A 17,787-nucleotide genomic window follows, 5' to 3' on the forward strand; every position below is an offset into this window, starting at 1 on the left:
TTGGATATGGCCAGCGCCTTGACAATGTCGTTATTTTCATTCTTGGAAATGTCCAGCGCTCTGACAAGATCGTTATTTTCAGCCTTGGATATGGCCAGCGCCTTGACAATGTCGTTATTTTCATCCTTGGAAATGTCCAGCGCTCTGACAAGATCGTTATTTTCATCCTTGGAAATGTCCAGCGCTCTGACAAGATCGTTATTTTCAGCCTTGGATATGGCCAGCGCTTTGATAAGGTCGTTATTTTCATCCTTGGAAATGTCCAGCGCTCTGACAAGATCGTTATTTTCAGCCTTGGATATGGCCAGCGCTCTGACAAGATCGTTATTTTCATCCTTGGAAATGTCCAGCGCTCTGACAAGATCGTTATTTTCATCCTTGGAAATGTCCAGCGCTCTGACAAGATCGTTATTTTCAGCCTTGGAAATGTCCAGCGCTCTGACAAGATCGTTATTTTCATCCTTGGAAATGTCCAGCGCTCTGACAAGATCGTTATTTTCAGCCTTGGAGATTTCCAGCGCTTTGATAAGGTCGATACTTTCATCCTTGGAAATGTCCAGCGCTCTGACAAGATCGTTATTTTCAGCCTTGGATATGGCCAGCGCTTTGATAAGGTCGTTATTTTCTTGCCGGGAGAAAGACACGACTTTTTGCTGCCTGTCAATTTCATTCCTAGCGTTAGACAGATCACTAAGCAGGCCGTGGTTTTCTTCCTGGAATAAGGACACGAATTTTCGGAGCCTGTGAATTATTTTTCCAGCGTTAGATAAGTCACTGAGCAGGACGCTATTTTCGCGTCGCGATAAGTGCAGGTCATTGATCAGGCCGCTGTTTTCTTCCTCCAGCGCTAATCTTTGCTGCTCTTTCTCTCTCCAAGCCGTTTCTTGAGCCAGCACCGCCCTGTGCAGGACGCTGGCTTCATCTATGGCCTGAAGTAGAAGGACGGACAAGAGGGCGTTTTGTCTTTTTAGGTCCTGCAACGCCAGCTGACTCCGCTCTTGTTCGGCCAGCATATCAGCAATCACCCAGGCCTTGTGGGCCCAGCTGTCCGCCGGGGGTCCTCCCTCCACAGGCCTGGCGGCGCGCAGCCCTTCGGCTGGCGGGGTTGTGGGGCCGAGCCCGGTGTACTCCAGAAGCAGATTGGTGGCCAAGGCCCACCACACCAGTGCCAGAACAACGTCAATTCTCATCGTGGTGATGATAATTGAAATACGTCTGAATATAAATAAGTGCAGAAGTGAGAGACAACGAGGGAAAGCGAAAGTGAGCTGAGAGCCGGACGGCAACGGCAGCAGGAAAAGAGGGCAGCAGAAGTGTGTCCCGCCTCTTCCTCCTCCTTGCCGTGTTACCTAACTTATTAAGGATGGCGAATGCATGACGAGAGAGAGTTAGTAATTCTGTTAGTCATTCATTCATTCATTCAGTCAGTCAGTAAGGCTTTTTCAGTCACCGCCGAGTGGCCTAAGACTACCCACATGCTGTCCAGAAGACCACCCATCAACCCGGACTCTAAAAGGAACCGTCCAGTGAATCAAGAATGAGCTCCGGGGAGCAGCAAGAGCCAAGCATAACTGGCGCCACTATAAAATTTCTTGCGCCATGACGGGCTTGGGCTATAGGCGGGATGTAAAGAAAAAAAATCCTAATCAGTCAGTTCGTCAGCCAATCAGTCATTTGTCACTAATAATTTTCCTTTCATTACCTTTCCAGTTACTTCGCGGAGCGTCGCCTCCCTCCGGGCTTCACCGACGAATCCCAGGTATGTATCCAATTACCGCCGTCGATAAATTACTTAGATATTCAGCTTCCCCATAAAAATGTGTGGTGAAGATTTTTTTATTTTAATGTACGGAAGTTGCGCGTTGCCCTCTCTTTCCGTCCCCTTTTATTACACCACAATGGCCGTAGTGTGTAATGATGTGTTTAAGAGTACTGACAATTACCTGCGTTAAAATGATCAAAAGGGATGCATGAAATGTTACAGTGCCCGAGGTGATTAGGGAAAAGTCAAAGTGATCAAGGGAAGGTGAAAGCGGTCAAGTGACGGTCAAAGTACTCGTGGCGGTCAAATTGCTCGTGACGGTCAATATGGTCAGAAATTTCAAAACGGTCAAAGGTCAAGCCAATCCACCGTCAGACCTCTTGACAGCACTCGCCGTTGTTCAGCATTCTGCCACCAAGGTATGAGAAATTTTCCAAGATCTCAATTTCGTCACCACACGCATGGACAGACTGTACCGTTTCATCCAGCAAGCCTCCAAACACCTGCACCTTGGTAGTGGCTCAGAATATCTTGAGTCCCCTTTGCTTCGCCTCCTCGTTCAGTCCCGCGAGAGCCATCACCAGAATCTTCAGCGACTCAGCCAGGATTACTGCATCATCGCCAAATTAAGGTCAGTGGTCATGGTATTAAGTTCAAAATTAGTCATACGGAATCGTTTTTAGGAGTTAATATCGTCATGTCTGTTTCTCTTTTCGGTAGGGATGACTAGATATTTATGTTTTTGGCCGATTTTATTTGCTAGATTAATTCATGAAAGGTTCGCTCCCATTACCTAACTATCACCCCTCATCTGCCTCCTTGCACATGGTGGGGGAGGAGGCAGAGATGAGGGTTGGGTTACCGAGGTTTATGGTAACATGTTTTTACGGTACTGTCAATGAGACCAGTTTTTAATGCTTTATGAAATGTTACACTGAATTGGTATCGTATAGTATCATAGATAACCATATTGCGTTATTATTGTAAGGGTTGAATCATGGCTATGGACGGTTATTTTCAGTATTTAGTGTTTAATGATAGCTATTTTTATGGAGTTTTTAGCATTTCGGTTCAGCATAACGAGATATATAGCTTGCGTTCATTGTCTTCTTCCTTTAGTTACTATCTGTATGCTTGTCGACCCGCATTTACTGAAGACTTTCCATGCATAATTTGCCTTATTTTCAACCCCTTCATTATTATCCTCCTCCTCCTCCTCTATCTCATTCCCATTCATCCTCTATTAATCAATTTTTTTTCAATTTTATTACGTCTTCCTTCGTCACATTATCAACCCAATCTACTTATCCTCATGTACTACTGCTACTACTACTACTACTACTACTAATAATAATAATAATAATAATAATAATAATAATAACAATGATAATAATAATAATAATGATAATAATATAAGGATAACAAAATGAAGAACAAGAACAAGAACAACAAGAAAAGAAAGGACGAAGAAAAAGAAAATAAAACAGTAACAATAACAGAAACAACAATAACCAACAGCAACAAAACAAATCATATCGAAAAAAAAAAAAAAAAATCCCCAGAACACGTCACAAACAGGGAACGAACAAAACAGAAGTGGGTGACATTCCAACCCCAATCCCTTATAAAACCCTTCCTTAATGAGCGGCTGTCGAACACTAATAAATACAGATAAGATAAAGAAAAGGGCACGTGAGCCTTTCCCCACGACCAGGTGTTGAGCTAATAAATCCTCAGGTAATTCAGGTAACCCTTATCTTCGCTTACACCTGAGACGAACGCAAGAACTTAAGCACCTACGCATGTTATATTCCTACGTCAATGTGTGTTGTTTTGCTCTCTCTCTCTCTCTCTCTCTCTCTCTCTCTCTCTCTCTCTCTCTCTCTCTCTCTCTCTCTCTCTCTCTCTCTCTAGTTTCAAGACGGAGAAGGACAAATGAGGAGCTTGTGCGAGTGGAAACAAGGACACAATAGCAATAAGACCGCAGGAAGTTCCATGAGAGATAGGAAAGGCGTGGGGAGCTTGGAGGAGACTGAAGAACAATTGCAAAAAGACCATTAAGGGAGTTTCATGAGAGTTTGGAAGGGCGTGGCGATCGAGCTTTATTGGAAACTGAATAACATGACCTAAGGGAGTATCAAGGAAGAGGTTGTACTTACCAAAGAGGGATGTTGGTGGAGGCTTTCCTGGGGCGATGCTGACCTTGTTCCTGTTCGTGGTTGTCAAGTGGAAGCTGAATTGACGTGTAATGAACCTGGAAGAAGAAGAAAAATAAGGTTAAATTGGGTTTAGAGTGATAGATTTTAGGGCGATTTCTAGGTTACGATATGACGTGACACTATAGGAAGATATTATAATTTGTTGGTGGTTTGATAAATAAAAAGAAAGGCAATGAACGGAGAGAATTGCTTTTGTAATCTACGTACCAATGGAATAATCGCAGTGTTGGTAAAATGATACGAAAAAAAAGGAATAAGTAGGAAGATAAACAAATTGGATACAAATAAATAAACTAGTAAATAAATAAGAAGCAAATAAATAAGAATAATAAGAATAAATGTATAAGATGAAGCAAATAAAAGGAAAAATGAATGAATAAGTTACAAATCAGAAAATGAAAGGAAAACGGGTAGGCTATTAGGGACGGGCAAGAAGGTTATCAAACAAAGATAAATAAATAGGATGCAAATAAATAAATAAATAAGAGGTAAATAAATAAGAATAATAAGAATAAATAAATAAGATGAAGCAAATAAAATGAAGAATGAATGAATGTTACAAATCAGAGGAGGAAAGGCAAAAGGGTAGGCTATATGTCTGACGGGCAAGAATTAAGGTTATCAAACAAACATATCTGTCGAGTATGATGGTAAAGCTTTATCAAAATTACTCTTTAATCACTCGTTTATGAGCGGGTTAACTTAATAAACATGGTATACCTAATAAAAATAATAAATGTAGTAGATACATAAGCGTGGATTCATTTTCCAAGTATTTGACCCTTTCAGTTAAAAAAAATGTCTATATATATATTCTACTACATTCCATATATCCCTTCTCGGTATATTAAGGGTGGTATTGCTAGACGGAAGGTCGAGGACAAGTTACTTCCCATGAAGTCAAGTCGTTACTGAGAGCAAGGCAAGTATAGAGAAGGTATCGTCATACAGGCGGGAGGAAATCACTCGTTGGCAACTCCTATAGCCTTCACGCTTGGCCACGCCCCATCCTCGTTGTCTGCCCTAACCGACGACTTCACACACCTCACTCCCACCCTGTTTCCTGACCCCAACATTCATTTTTACGAAAAACTAAGACCACCATCATCTTCTTGAGAAAATTCTGCATCACACTAGCATAAATTTGTAACAATAATGTAAAATTACACATACGAAAATCAGAGTTAAGTGAAGGATGGAGTAAACATGTTCTTGCACTTATTTCCCTTCAACTCCTTAGTACTCAGCTGGTTTTCGTCGTATCACTTTTATAAGCCCAGATCCTGAATCTGCATGCTTTTCTGCTTCTGATGGTGTGTGGTATCTCCCGAGGTAAAAATATACATAGGGTCAAAATCGCCGCCGAATGTAAGCCGAGCCGTGACGCCTTCATTCACTTCGGCATTTGTTTACTCAAGTCAGACTCGCCGCTCACACACAGATGGGGCGTGAGGTGAGCGGCGAGTCTGACTTGAGTAAACAAATGCCGAAGCTAATGAACACCGTCACGGCGTGATATTTGGAGGTGTTTTTGACCTATGTACCACACACCATCAGAAACAGAAAAAACATGAAAATTTCGTACTAAGTGAAGGAATGATGAGTGAAGGTGTAATCGATTTGAGTGAACAACGAGATGAAACGAAATAAACTCGAGGAAGGGGCGGAGCTTATCGAGACGCCAGCCAATCATCGTCCAGGATGAGATGCCGTGAACATTTCTATTTATATTTTTATTCACCGACAATTTGCTTCACAGGGTCTATAACAAAAAACCCACATCTTATTTTATTTTATTGTAGTAGTTTATAACATAAAAAAACATCCGAGAGGTCCTAATAAAAAAGATCACTTCAAAATTTGGTTCTTCACGTTCTATGAGAGTGACTATACCTCTCTATACTTGCCTTGACTGAGAGTACTTGAAATGCCCGCCAAAATACTGGAACATGGTCGAGTGTCGAGGACACGGGTACCCCCGTGTCTTCGTCGAAATCGTGATTTAAATTGTTATCAGAATTTAGACTGAATGTAAAAAATACAATAAATTATAAAATAAATTTTCGGGAAAAAAATATCCTATTAGGCAGAACACTAGTGTTTCTCTGATAACAGTACCCGTTCCGCGTTTTACAAGAATAAGGCGTCGTGACGACAACAAGCTCCCCCCTCCGGCCTGGCGTCACGCGGGAGAGGAAGGCTGCCGCCATTACTACAATTCATCATCCATATACAGGTAAGACCAAGCGTATTTTCCCGGCTGTGAATGATTGTTTAGTGTTTTTAAAGTGGCAGGATACGTTAGGCGGGATAAGGCGTGTTTACAACTTGCTGGAAGGCTGACAGGAGGCTCGCCTTTCATCGCCATGCCGTAGCCCCAACAAAATGTATTATTACACCCGGGTGAGGGAGCTTGACAGGATGTATAATCTTATTATTCGTGCTTGGTAATACTAAGAGGTCTCCGTGGTCTAGTGGTCAGCGTGGCTGACTACTACGCGGCCCCGTGTCCGAATCATGACCCGAGGAGTCAGCGTGCTGCTCACCCAGCTGTTCATCCTCCCTCTCGGGCTGGTTGATAAATGGGTACCTGGGGAAACCTGGGGAAGGTAAACTGTGGTAACCCGGATGTCACACTGGCCCTGTGTCCCGGGGTGTTGGGCTCCCTCCTACCACAGGCTCACGTGTTCATGCAACGGAGAACCCACGCGCAGCTCAGCTATAGCGTGTGCCCCCAACTTTACCTTAACTTTGGTAATACTACAGTGAGCCTGACGCCAGTAAACCTCAATAAGTATGAATTGTGAATGCTATGAAATAGGTCAAGGAAGCAGCCTTCATTACTGAGCCTGCCCACCCCAGCATGGCCAATATTAATATTTCACACCATTATGGGGAATAATTACATTGGCCATCTAAGCTCAAGCTTATATTCAGACAGACCTTGATGCTTAAGTTCCACTTCAAATGAAAATAATCCTTGATGAGGGTGATGACACAAAAGATTAAATATAATTTTTATTACAGAAAAAGCAGCAATGGCAGCCTACAGACACCTGCTACGTAGAGTGGCTCACGTGGGACAATGGGAAGACCTGGCCATCAGGAGGAGAACCCGTTTGTTCAGGAGCCGTAGGGATCCCTTTGAAATGTACTCGGAAGAGGAGTTCACTCAACGCTTTCGGCTCTCCAAGCAAGTCACCCTGGATCTCTTATCAAAAATCCAGCACCTATTGCCAGATTCTACCAGGAAAAGAGGTAAGCTTAAAATATCATGGGTCTGAAAATATAAAAATGCCATTCTTTACAGGTACTTTAATCAGACCTGATCAAGCTGTGGCTAGCAAGATTAATGTACTGATGCTTAACTGCAACAGGAGCCGATTCAGGAAAAAAGTTTGCCGGAGGCCCGATTGTTGAAAAGTCCGATGAAATTGCCTACCACACAATTTGGAATGTTCTGCGAGTTTTGTTGTTATAGCCGCAGCGCACTTCTGAGCTAGTTTCAGTATTCGCTCAGGACCATGGGGGGCGGCCCTGGGTCCCCTTTAGATCTGCCAACGAACCACAACCATAAACAGGGACAGCCCTGATAGTTCTCAAATTATACGAGGTGCCAAAGTCACAGATCCATACCCTAGTTATTCTCAGCTATGTAAAAATATGTCTACATATATGTCTATGATTTTTTTGTCAAATTATCATTCTTAAGGAATAAATGTTTATTTCATATTTCCTAGCGATAGAGTTTAGGTCAAAGCAAACAATTCAGTTCAACATATCTTTTGACACACTTTTCTAACATGAGTTTCTGTTGTCAGCCATAATTTCTGTGGGGGGGAGCCTTAAAATGCCCCTAAAAGTGCCTATTTACAAAATATTCCCTCACCTGCACATCCTTGCTTCGATCGCTACCCTCTTCCCCCGCCCACCTCATGAAACTATGATGCCTTATAGACCCCTGCAAAAATCTGCAAAAATTATGGGCTTGGTTATTGATTGGTTGAAAAGTAGGATAAGGCAGTCATCCACATTCTCAGTGAAAGTAAGGTGAAGGTAGGGGCACATACTATAGTTGCACATGGCCTGAGTGCTGACCTCTGTCACATTAGCACTATAGCCTGTGGTGGATATGAACCCATTACCCCAAAAGAGAGGGCAGGTGTAACATCTGGGTTACCACAGGTTTCCACAGGTACCCATTAATTTGACAGGCACAAGAGGGAGAATGAACAGTTGGGTGAGGTGCACACCGACTGGGATTTGAACCTAGATCTGTGGATTTGTAGCTTGGCACGATAACCACATCACCATGGAGGTGCAGTCATCAGGAATTATTATTATTGCTATTATTATTATTATTATTATTATTATTATTATTATTATTATTATTATTATTATTATTATTATTATTATTTATTGTTATTATAATTATAATTATTATTATTTTCATTATTATTAATTAATTTATTATTATTATTATTATATATTTTTTTATAATTATATATAATTATTATTATTTTCATTATTATTAATTAATTTATTATTATTATTATTATTATTATTATTATTATTATTATTATTATTTACTGTTATAATTATTGTTATTATTTTCATTATTATTAATTAATTTATTATTATTATCATTATTATTATTATTATTATTATTATTATTATTATTATTATTATTATTATTATTATTATTATTATTATTTATTATTATTATTATTATTATTATTATTATTATTATTATTATTATTATTATTATTATTATTATTATTATTATTATTATTATTATTATTATTATTATTATTATTTTTGTTATTATTATTAGCATTATTATTTTCATTATTATTATTATTATTATTATTATTATTATTATTAATATTATAATTATTATTATTATTAATATTATCATTATTATTATTATTAATATTATTATCAGCCTGTTTCCGGATGTCAGGAGTATACTGGGCCCTGGGAGAACCTTCTTTTCTCTTGTAGGTACACACCATCCCGAAACAAAACAGAAGTGTGTACCATTTATGTAGCTGTGGTCTCTTGTACCCCATTATGGTGGTCTCAATTACCCCATGTTATATAAAGATCAATACAAAGTAAACATTAACATTGATCACCTCCACATTGGCTGTATACTTACATAGGATGCCTGGCTACAGATCACAGAAATTGGACTTGGCTGAGGGACACGGCTTGTGTACAGCACACCTTAGCGTTACTGGGTCACATTCCTCGAATATACATACACAAATGAATAGGAATGAGGGGTACTTGTGGAATGAGTGAAAAGATGTGGTTTACATTTTCAGATCTTATGTACTTGAATGTCTACAAAACAGAAGTTAACAAAACAGTCCGACCTATTATTTTTTTTTTGTTTAATTTTTAAAAGAAATTTCCTTAGCTGGTCTCAGTTGCCCCAGGTGGTCGCAATAGCCCCGTTCTATGGTGTGTGTGTGTGTGTATATATATATATATATATATATATATATATATATATATATATATATATATCTATATATATATATATATATATATATATATATATATATATATATATATATATATATATATATATATATATATATATATATATATATATATATATATATATATATATATTCTGATCAATATTTCTTTCTTACAGGGCTTCCAATCCCACCCCGTCTCCAGCTGCTTGTCAACATCCGCTACTATGACACTGGGAGCTTCCAGCTTGACATGGGGGATTGCTGTGACATGTCGCTGCCCAGTGTATCTACCTGTGTCAAGACTGTGACCAGTGCAATCTGCCAGCTAGCAGGGGACTACATAAAGTTCCCCAGTCCTGCTGAAGAACAGGATGTCATGCGACAATTTGCCGAGGTAGCTGCCATGCCCGGAGTTATTGGATGTGTAGATGGTGTACACATCCCAATCATCAGTCCAGGTGGAGAAGATGCAGAACTTTACCGCTGCAGGAAAGGCTTTTTTTCATTGAATATAATGGGGGTCTGCAACTCATCCATGCTCTTCACAAATCTGGTCGTGAACTGGCAAGGTAGTGCACATGATGCCCGCATCTTCAGTGAGTCTGTTTTGTGTGCTACTCTGGAGGAGGGCAGTACAGAGGATACTTGTTGGGGATTCGGGCTATGCCTGTAAAGCTACCTTTAACTCCCATTCGAATTCCTCGTACTGTTAAGGAGAGGCATTACAATGCCTCTCACATCAAAACAAGGAACCTGATCGAGAGAACGTTCAGGATTTGGAAGAAAAGATTTGCTATTCTCTCAAAGCCAATGAGAACAGCACTCTCAACATCAAAAAATTGTGACTGCATGTGCCATCCTGCACAATATTGCAATCCTCAACAAACTCCCCATTGACATGCCAGAAGAAGAACTTGAGCCCATCAACATAGACATACTTGCAGATTATGATGTAGGCACTGGAAATGCTCGCAGAGCTTCCATTGTTGAGAGATTCTTTAGATCTTCTGTGGATGTCAAAATGTACACCATTGAGTGCTGGCAATGGAACCCAGGCTTCTGGCTAGGAGTCAGGGCAGCAAGCCAACCGAGCCATCGATGATTTAAAAGTTCTCCGTCTAGTCCAAGACCTAAACTGCCCATGGTGCCTCACACAGCCTAACACACCAGAACAGTTCCTGCTCCACTGCCCACGATTCCACTCCTCCACACCAACCTCAAATTAAGCATCCCTAACCAGACTCAACATCCACAGGCCAACTTTACATAGAAGGCCTGCTGGGCAGCGACACCCTCAGCCCCAACACTGCCTTCCAAGCCCTCAAGTCTATGCAGACCTTCCTACAGAAGTCCTGGCAACTCAATAGGATCTAATCCCTCCCCTGGTGACACATCGACAGAATAACAACATCCGCTAACATTTCCCACTGATGGGGCTCAGGAGGCAGTGGTCCCACAGCCTAACCAGCCCCATAAGACACCCCAGAAAAAGATGATCCCAGAGGCCACTTCTCTGGCACTGTATCTGACATCCTCCCCACTGTGGATATGCAGGAAAGGTGACTTCGCCCACACTCATGGTGGCTGGAAATGCTTTTATTTAACCCACAGTAGCACATGCGGTGCTATATATATAGAGGAACTGCAATACCACATTTAAAATTCAGTAATCTACATGACACAATTTATCACTTTTATTGCAGTTTTCTAATGTAAATATATACTACAGGTGGCATTATGGGTTGACTAAAAGCGATTAAAAGCGTTTCCAGCTACCATGAGTGTGAGCGAGGTCACTTTTCCTTCATATCCACAGTAGGGCCAGGTGTCAGGTATAGTGCTGCATAAGTGGCCCTTGGCATGGTGACCTCAGTAGCTCAGTTGGGTTGATTTATACACAGATAGCCCAGGTTTGATCTTTTTTTTCCAGCCTATAGTGCTTTTAGGCTTTCTTGAGAGACCTGGATGGTAGTCGGCCCTAGCCCGTCATGATGCAGGCAAGTGTTTTATAGTGGCGCCGTCTTTTCTTGGTGTGGTGGTTGGTCACAGTGGTGTACATTTTGAGATCTTTATTGTAGTTTCTCTAATAATAAGTTATGTCTGTTCAGAAAATGAAAATAGCTTGTAAGATTTTGCATAAATATTTTCCGATCAAAATTTACAGTCTCTTTAATTTGTTCATTTCCTGCCTGAAGCCTATACGTACATAATCATGATATAAATAAATGAACAAAATATTTATCAAACATCACTGAATATAATGTATTTCCTACTACAACTACTACTACTAACACTAGTTAATGTTGGCAATATATGCTAAAATGCTGATGATACAGAGATTGGCAGAGTAATTGAGTCGGATCGGGTCGCTAGTATTCTCCAGGATGAACTAGACAGATTGCGTGAATGGACAGGAAGTGGCAGATGGAGTTCAATGTCTGGAAGTGCAAAGAATGGGCTAATCACTCTGACGTAATATTCTTGATGTATAAATAAAACCCACACTGGCAGACGATAGTTATATTTTAACTAAACAGTTTCGGTGGACACTGCCACCATCTTCAGTGGTGTAAGAAAGACCACTGAAGATGGTGGCAGTGTTGGTTTTATTTATACATCTGGAAGTGCAGTACTCTGAGTGTATATGGAACAACCCCTCATAATTATTGGTTAAATGACACTCCCTAAGAAGATCAAGGTGTGAGAGGAATTCAGGGATCTTGATGACCTCTGATCTCCATCTAAGAGCACAATGCATTCATCCTAGATATTGTGCAAATAGGGTATTGGGATTCATTTCAAGGAGAGTAAGCAACAAGTGCTGATGTCATCAAGCTATATTTAGCATTAGTTAGATCTTATCATGATAATGGGTGTTTTTTCTGGTCACCTTCATAATTGTAGAATGGGTATCAAAATGTTAGAATTGGTACAGTGGAGGATGACAAAGATGATTTACGGGTTCAAAAACTTGACATATGAGGAGACTCGAACAGTTAATTAAACTTGCATTTTCTAGAGAGGCAAAGGGTGCAAGGAGACTTGATCGAAGTTTAAAAATTGAAGAAGCTCATTAATAAATCGGATATTTATAATGTAATGATGGTAATAGAGCTGGGTAGGAAATGTAATAATTGGTTTAAATATGATAAATTCAGATTCCACAGGGTCATAGGCAAAAATACTTTACCAACAAGAGAATGAGTGGAACAGGCCTGGCCTTCATGTTATGAGAGTCAATAAGATGAACACATTAATAAAATGTTTAGATAAATTCATAGGTAGTGATGTTGGGGGGAGCTTACATGCTAACGGTGAAGAAGACTGGTGGTGGCCCTCCTCAATCACCTCCCAAGCTTTCCGAAGAACACGAGGCCGTTGCCTCCATGATTTCTGGAGAACTCAGTATGGGCGAGTGTGTCCTTGACACTCTTACAATACAAGATGGGCATGCAGTTGATGAGGCAGGCAATCCCATCATGGATGTTACTCTCCGGCATTCCCCAAACTGTCCAAAAATTTGGCTTTGCAGGTGTCTGCTGCCTCACGGATATGATGCCAAGTCTCCGTGAAGACATCTAGCTGCCGCTGCAACACCTCCCTGTGAAACTGGTACAGTTTCATCTGTTGGTCGTGCTCCTCTCTGGTATGTTGAAGAAGGAGTTGGTGATACTCATCCTGCTGCTTCCGACAGGCCTGGTACTCTGCATCAAATTTCCTCCTCTGCCGTGGGGCAGCAGAAGAGGAGGCCACATTACATGTAAATGTAGTTAGTGATGGTGCAGTGGATGCAGAGGATGAAGCTTCTGGCTGGAAAGATGTAGAAGCACTAGGAGGTGCAGGTGCTTCAGCACATTCAGCGGCAGAAGTAGCAGAGGGGACCTCTGTCGGTGGCAGTTTTCCACTCACAGCTGTGAAATAATACAATGCATTATCAGTCATACTTATACATGAAAGATGATGTGACTCGGGAAATTTCTTCCTTCAATAACAATGTTAGCTTCTTTTCTTATAATACTTGAAAAAACACTACCCCATCAATAAAGGCACCAGAGTGAATTTGATATCTATTGCATTTATAGTTATTTAAATTTAATCCTAGACTGGGCCCCCTCAGAGCTTGTTCCCAGAAATGAGTAACTTATCTATCTATATCTATATCTATCTATCTATCTATCTATATCTCTCTCTCTCTCTCTCTCTCTCTCTCTCTCTCTCTCTCTCTCTCTCTCTCTCTCTCTCTCTCTATATATATATATATATATATATATATATATATATATATATATATATATATATATATATATATATATATATATATATATATATATATCTCTCTCTCTCTCTCTCTCTCTCTCTCTCTCTCTCTCTCTCTCTCTCTCTCTCTCTCTCTCTCTCTCTCTCTCTCTCTCTCTCTCTCTCTCTCTCTCTCTCTCTCTCTCTCTATATATATATATATATATATATATATATATATATATATATATATATCTATATATATATATATATATATATATTTTTTTTTTCATATCTTTTAACCTAAACCAGTGTATCAAAAAGTGAAAATTGATGATGAGAATAACAATGATAGTATTTATATGCAGCACCAGAACAAGAATGCAGAAAGCTGGATAATATAATGTGATATACTTTCAAGCAATGATTAACTTACTGAAAGTAACATCCATGATGGGAGTGCCTGCCTCATCCACTGGATGCCCATCTTGAATGGCAAGAGTGTCAAAGACATCCTCGCCCATGTTGAGTTCTCCAGAGATCATGGAGGCAACAGTCTCATGTTCTTCTGTAAACTTGGGAGGTGATGGAGGAGGGGCACCACCAGTCCTCTTCACCTTCAGCTTGTAGGCTCTCTCTTCCTTTTTCACACTGCAATGAAACATGATTTTAATAACAATAATATATCAAAGGCATACTGAATTGTAAACCCTTTAACAATACACCTCTGCAATGCAGTGGTTCGAGTCCCTAACAATGAATCTGCGGGCCTGGGCAGTTGGCATGCAGCCACCCAGCCGTTCATCCTTCCTTTCACCCGGGTACCTGGGGCCACCAGGGAAAGTAAACTGTGGTAACCCAGATGTTACACTGGTACTGTATCTGGTTTATGGGTTGTCTCATGACAGGCTCAAAGGATCAATGGGATGGAGATGAGCACTGCCACCACCCGCAGCTATAGCGTGTGCTCCCAACTTAACCTTTTCCTTTACCTTTTTTTACCCTTTGACCAAATATAGTAAAGAGCATTGGAAACAACTTGTTGTACCAAAATTGATATTAGTGTTGCAGATTTAATATTCTAGTGCCTATTAATATTAATAGTGTTTGCATTAAAGATACATTGCTATTCAATTAGGTTGATAACATGGGATTATTTTAGTTTGAATATAGCTCTTAACTAACAAAGCAAGAATTAATGGGTTACTATTTGATCAGCAATGGTATAATATTATCATATGTAAGAGCTACACCTGCTCTATGCTTATTGCTATTCTACCAGTAATTCTTTCTTTTTGCCTTACAAATAACATGTAATAACAATGAAAAATAACTATAGCCTATTTTTAATGCATTATGATTATTTTGGATCTGGAGAACACATTATTAGTGTAATCTGTGTCTCAAAAGGTGAAAAGTTGATCATTTTAATCATCACCCAAACACTGGAGTGGATAGGTATTTATCAAAGGGGGGCACATCTGAGTATGGGAGGGCACTAGACAAGTGAAGCTCCGCGGCATTCTGATGCCACACAGAATGTTACAAGGGCACATTCTAAGATCATATTAATGGTGGGTATAAAGGCATGGTCGATGGGGGGCAGTATGTTAATTCTCAGGGGGGAGGGAGTGGCATGTGACCCCCAGTTGCTTCGCAACCGCACGCTGAGGTGGAAGCATTTTCCCCGTGACCCCGTGATGCAAGAACTATATGGTAATTCACAGTAAGAGCATTTATTATTTTATTGCTAAATTGTGGCAGCGACGCCGCGCTGTCTGTGCTGGTGGTGTTTTGAATCTCCCGCTCACAATACATGTTCCAACACTATTCACCACCCCATAGTAACTTTATTCTGATGGAATGTCCACCGACACCTCCTACATAATGCAACCACATACTCATACGTGAAACATGCTGCCTGTCATCAGAACGGGGTGAATTGTCTTGCCTAGTTGGCTGTTACAACCACTAAGTTAAAGCGAGAATAATATATACCAAACTATACTACCAATACATATTATAATAGCGGTTATTTTTTTAGATACGATGGCAAAATATAATTGTTTAGTCGGTCATCATATGAAACTGGCAATATAATTAAGCAAGCTGTATAGTATTTGCCTTTATCTTTCCAATGATATGCCGAATATTTGCTACAATGCATAGTTACAGAGGTGTGGAGGTGAAAATAGAACTCACCTCCCCCCTGCCCGACAGCGCACAGGGGTCATGACGCGTTGCGCACTGAAAGGATCGAGGAGAGGAGGACCTAAGAAGCGATACAAAGCGATACTGGTCAAAAGGTTAACTATATACAACGTAAAATCAATGCACCTCATTTACCTACTTACTTCAATTTGATGCGGTTGAAACTTCTTTTCAATTGTTGAACTGATCGCGGCTCCAGATCAGGGTGCATGGCGTTGAAGTTTTTGGCGATCTCATCCACGCCAAGTTCTTCTTGTGCTGGACCGCAGTGCTGGTTGACCTATCTTGAAGGACAGGCCTTTCCTCCACTAGCTGCACCAGGACTCTCCTCTGCCTTGACGAAAGTGGTGCAGCGCGGTCCATTGTCGATCAGCTTCCGTGCGCGCGCGTTGTTGTGATGGCGGAATATGCATTCATATCGGCACTCTGCATTATCTTTTTCATTTTTCTTTTTTTCATAATTGTTTAATTTGAATTTGTATCTTAAATGCTATTATTTTTAAAAGAGTACTTCCTTATAATTTCTTATAATATGTATGACTGCTGAAATAAAAGTTTATGCACTGCACCTCGTCTTCTTCCATTAATTACGGCTATATCTAGCTTTTCTGTTTTGTTTATCTCTAAATTTATAATTTTCTCTTAATGTAGTCCCGATATGAAACATGATTTTTGAAAAAAACGGGAAATCGGGCCGGTGCGTGGCCAGCTGATGCCGATCAGGCGTACCAACACCCAGATGCAGCCAGATGAAGCGGGGCTGCTGGCGGGCTGGTCTCTCAATACGGTCGAGGGACGAAGTAACTTTGCCTACCTACATGGTCGAGCGACAGGAAAGGACGCTAGCCTTCGCGTCTAACAATACCACCCTTAGACTCCACTCTGTCCAGAAGAGCTGTGTGAGTGGAGCCTCCCCACACGTGAGATGCATACTCCATACGAGGGCGGACAAGGCCCCTGTATATGGATAGCAACTGCGCGAGGGAGAAGAACTGGCGGAGACGATACAGAACGCCCAACCTCGAGGAAGCTGATTTAGCGAGGAGGAGATATGAAGTTTCCAGTTGAGATTTTGAGTTAAGGATAGACCGAGGACGTTTAGTGTTGAAGACGGTGACAGCTGAGTGTTGTTGAAGAACAGGGATAGGTGTTTGGAAGATTGTGTCGAGTTGATAGGTGGAGAAATTGAGTTTTTGAGGCATTGAAGGACACAAGGTTCCTTCTGCCCCAATCGGAAATGATTGCAAGGTCTGAGGTTAAGCGTTATGCAGCCTCCAGTCTGGAGTTGTGTACTTCCTGTTGAGAGGGTCTTCTATTGAAAGAAGTTGAATAATGCAGAGTGGAGTCGTCGGCGTATGAGTGGACAGGACAGTTTGTTATGGAAAGAATATCATTGATGAGTAACAGGAAGAGAGTGGGTGATAGGACAGAGCCCTGTGGAACGCCACTGTTTATAGGTTTAGGGGAAGAACAGTGACCGTCTACCACCGCAGAGATAGAACGGCCGGAAAGGAAAATGGAGATAAAGGAACAGAGAGGATAGAATCCGAAAGAGGGCAGTTTAAAAAGCAAAGACTGGTGTCAGACTCTATCGAAGGCGTGTGATCTGGCTGTTTCCGGGTGTTCTGCGTGGGTTTCAGAGTGATTCAAGTGTGTTGTGTTTACGGTGTTTTTGCGTGTGATCTGGCTGTTTCCGGGTGTTCTGCGTGGGTTTCAGAGTGATTCAAGTGTGTTGTGTTTCCGGTGTTTTTGCGTGTGATCTGGCTGTTTCCGGGTGTTCTGCGTGGGTTTCAGAGTGATTCAAGTGTGTTGTGTTTCCGGTGTTTTTGCGTGTGATTTGGCTGCTTCTAAGTGTATTGCGTGGGTT

At 40.9% G+C, this 17,787-nt stretch overlaps 1 protein-coding gene and 1 long non-coding RNA gene across 3 annotated transcripts in view; one reads left to right on the plus strand and one right to left on the minus strand.

Moving 5' to 3' along the window:
* LOC126989829 (uncharacterized) overlaps nt 1-16,153 on the minus strand; it is a 44,405-nt gene extending 28,252 nt beyond the window's left edge. The window contains exons 1-3 of one of the 2 annotated variants that reach the window (XR_007743737.1): nt 16,064-16,153; nt 14,146-14,360; nt 12,779-13,384 (exon numbers count right to left, since the gene is read on the minus strand). Coding sequence is in view for 1 of the 2 variants with exons in the window: in XM_050848454.1 (XP_050704411.1) it covers nt 12,960-13,384; nt 14,146-14,360; nt 16,064-16,131 (708 nt within the window). In the remaining variant the exon portion in view is untranslated. Of the gene's footprint in view, nt 1-12,685; nt 13,385-14,145; nt 14,361-16,063 lie in introns of those variants that run through there. The other variant, XM_050848454.1, reaches the window with a different exon arrangement.
* Nucleotides 6,043-9,665, plus strand: LOC126989832 (uncharacterized). Its single transcript, XR_007743739.1, has 3 exons — nt 6,043-6,217; nt 7,009-7,239; nt 9,650-9,665. It is a non-coding gene; the product is annotated as an uncharacterized LOC126989832 (long non-coding RNA).
* Nucleotides 16,154-17,787: the final 1,634 nt, after the last annotated feature.

Source organism: Eriocheir sinensis, unplaced genomic scaffold (assembly GCF_024679095.1).
Source record: "Eriocheir sinensis breed Jianghai 21 unplaced genomic scaffold, ASM2467909v1 Scaffold132, whole genome shotgun sequence".
Classification (NCBI taxonomy): Eukaryota; Metazoa; Arthropoda; class Malacostraca; order Decapoda; family Varunidae; genus Eriocheir; species Eriocheir sinensis.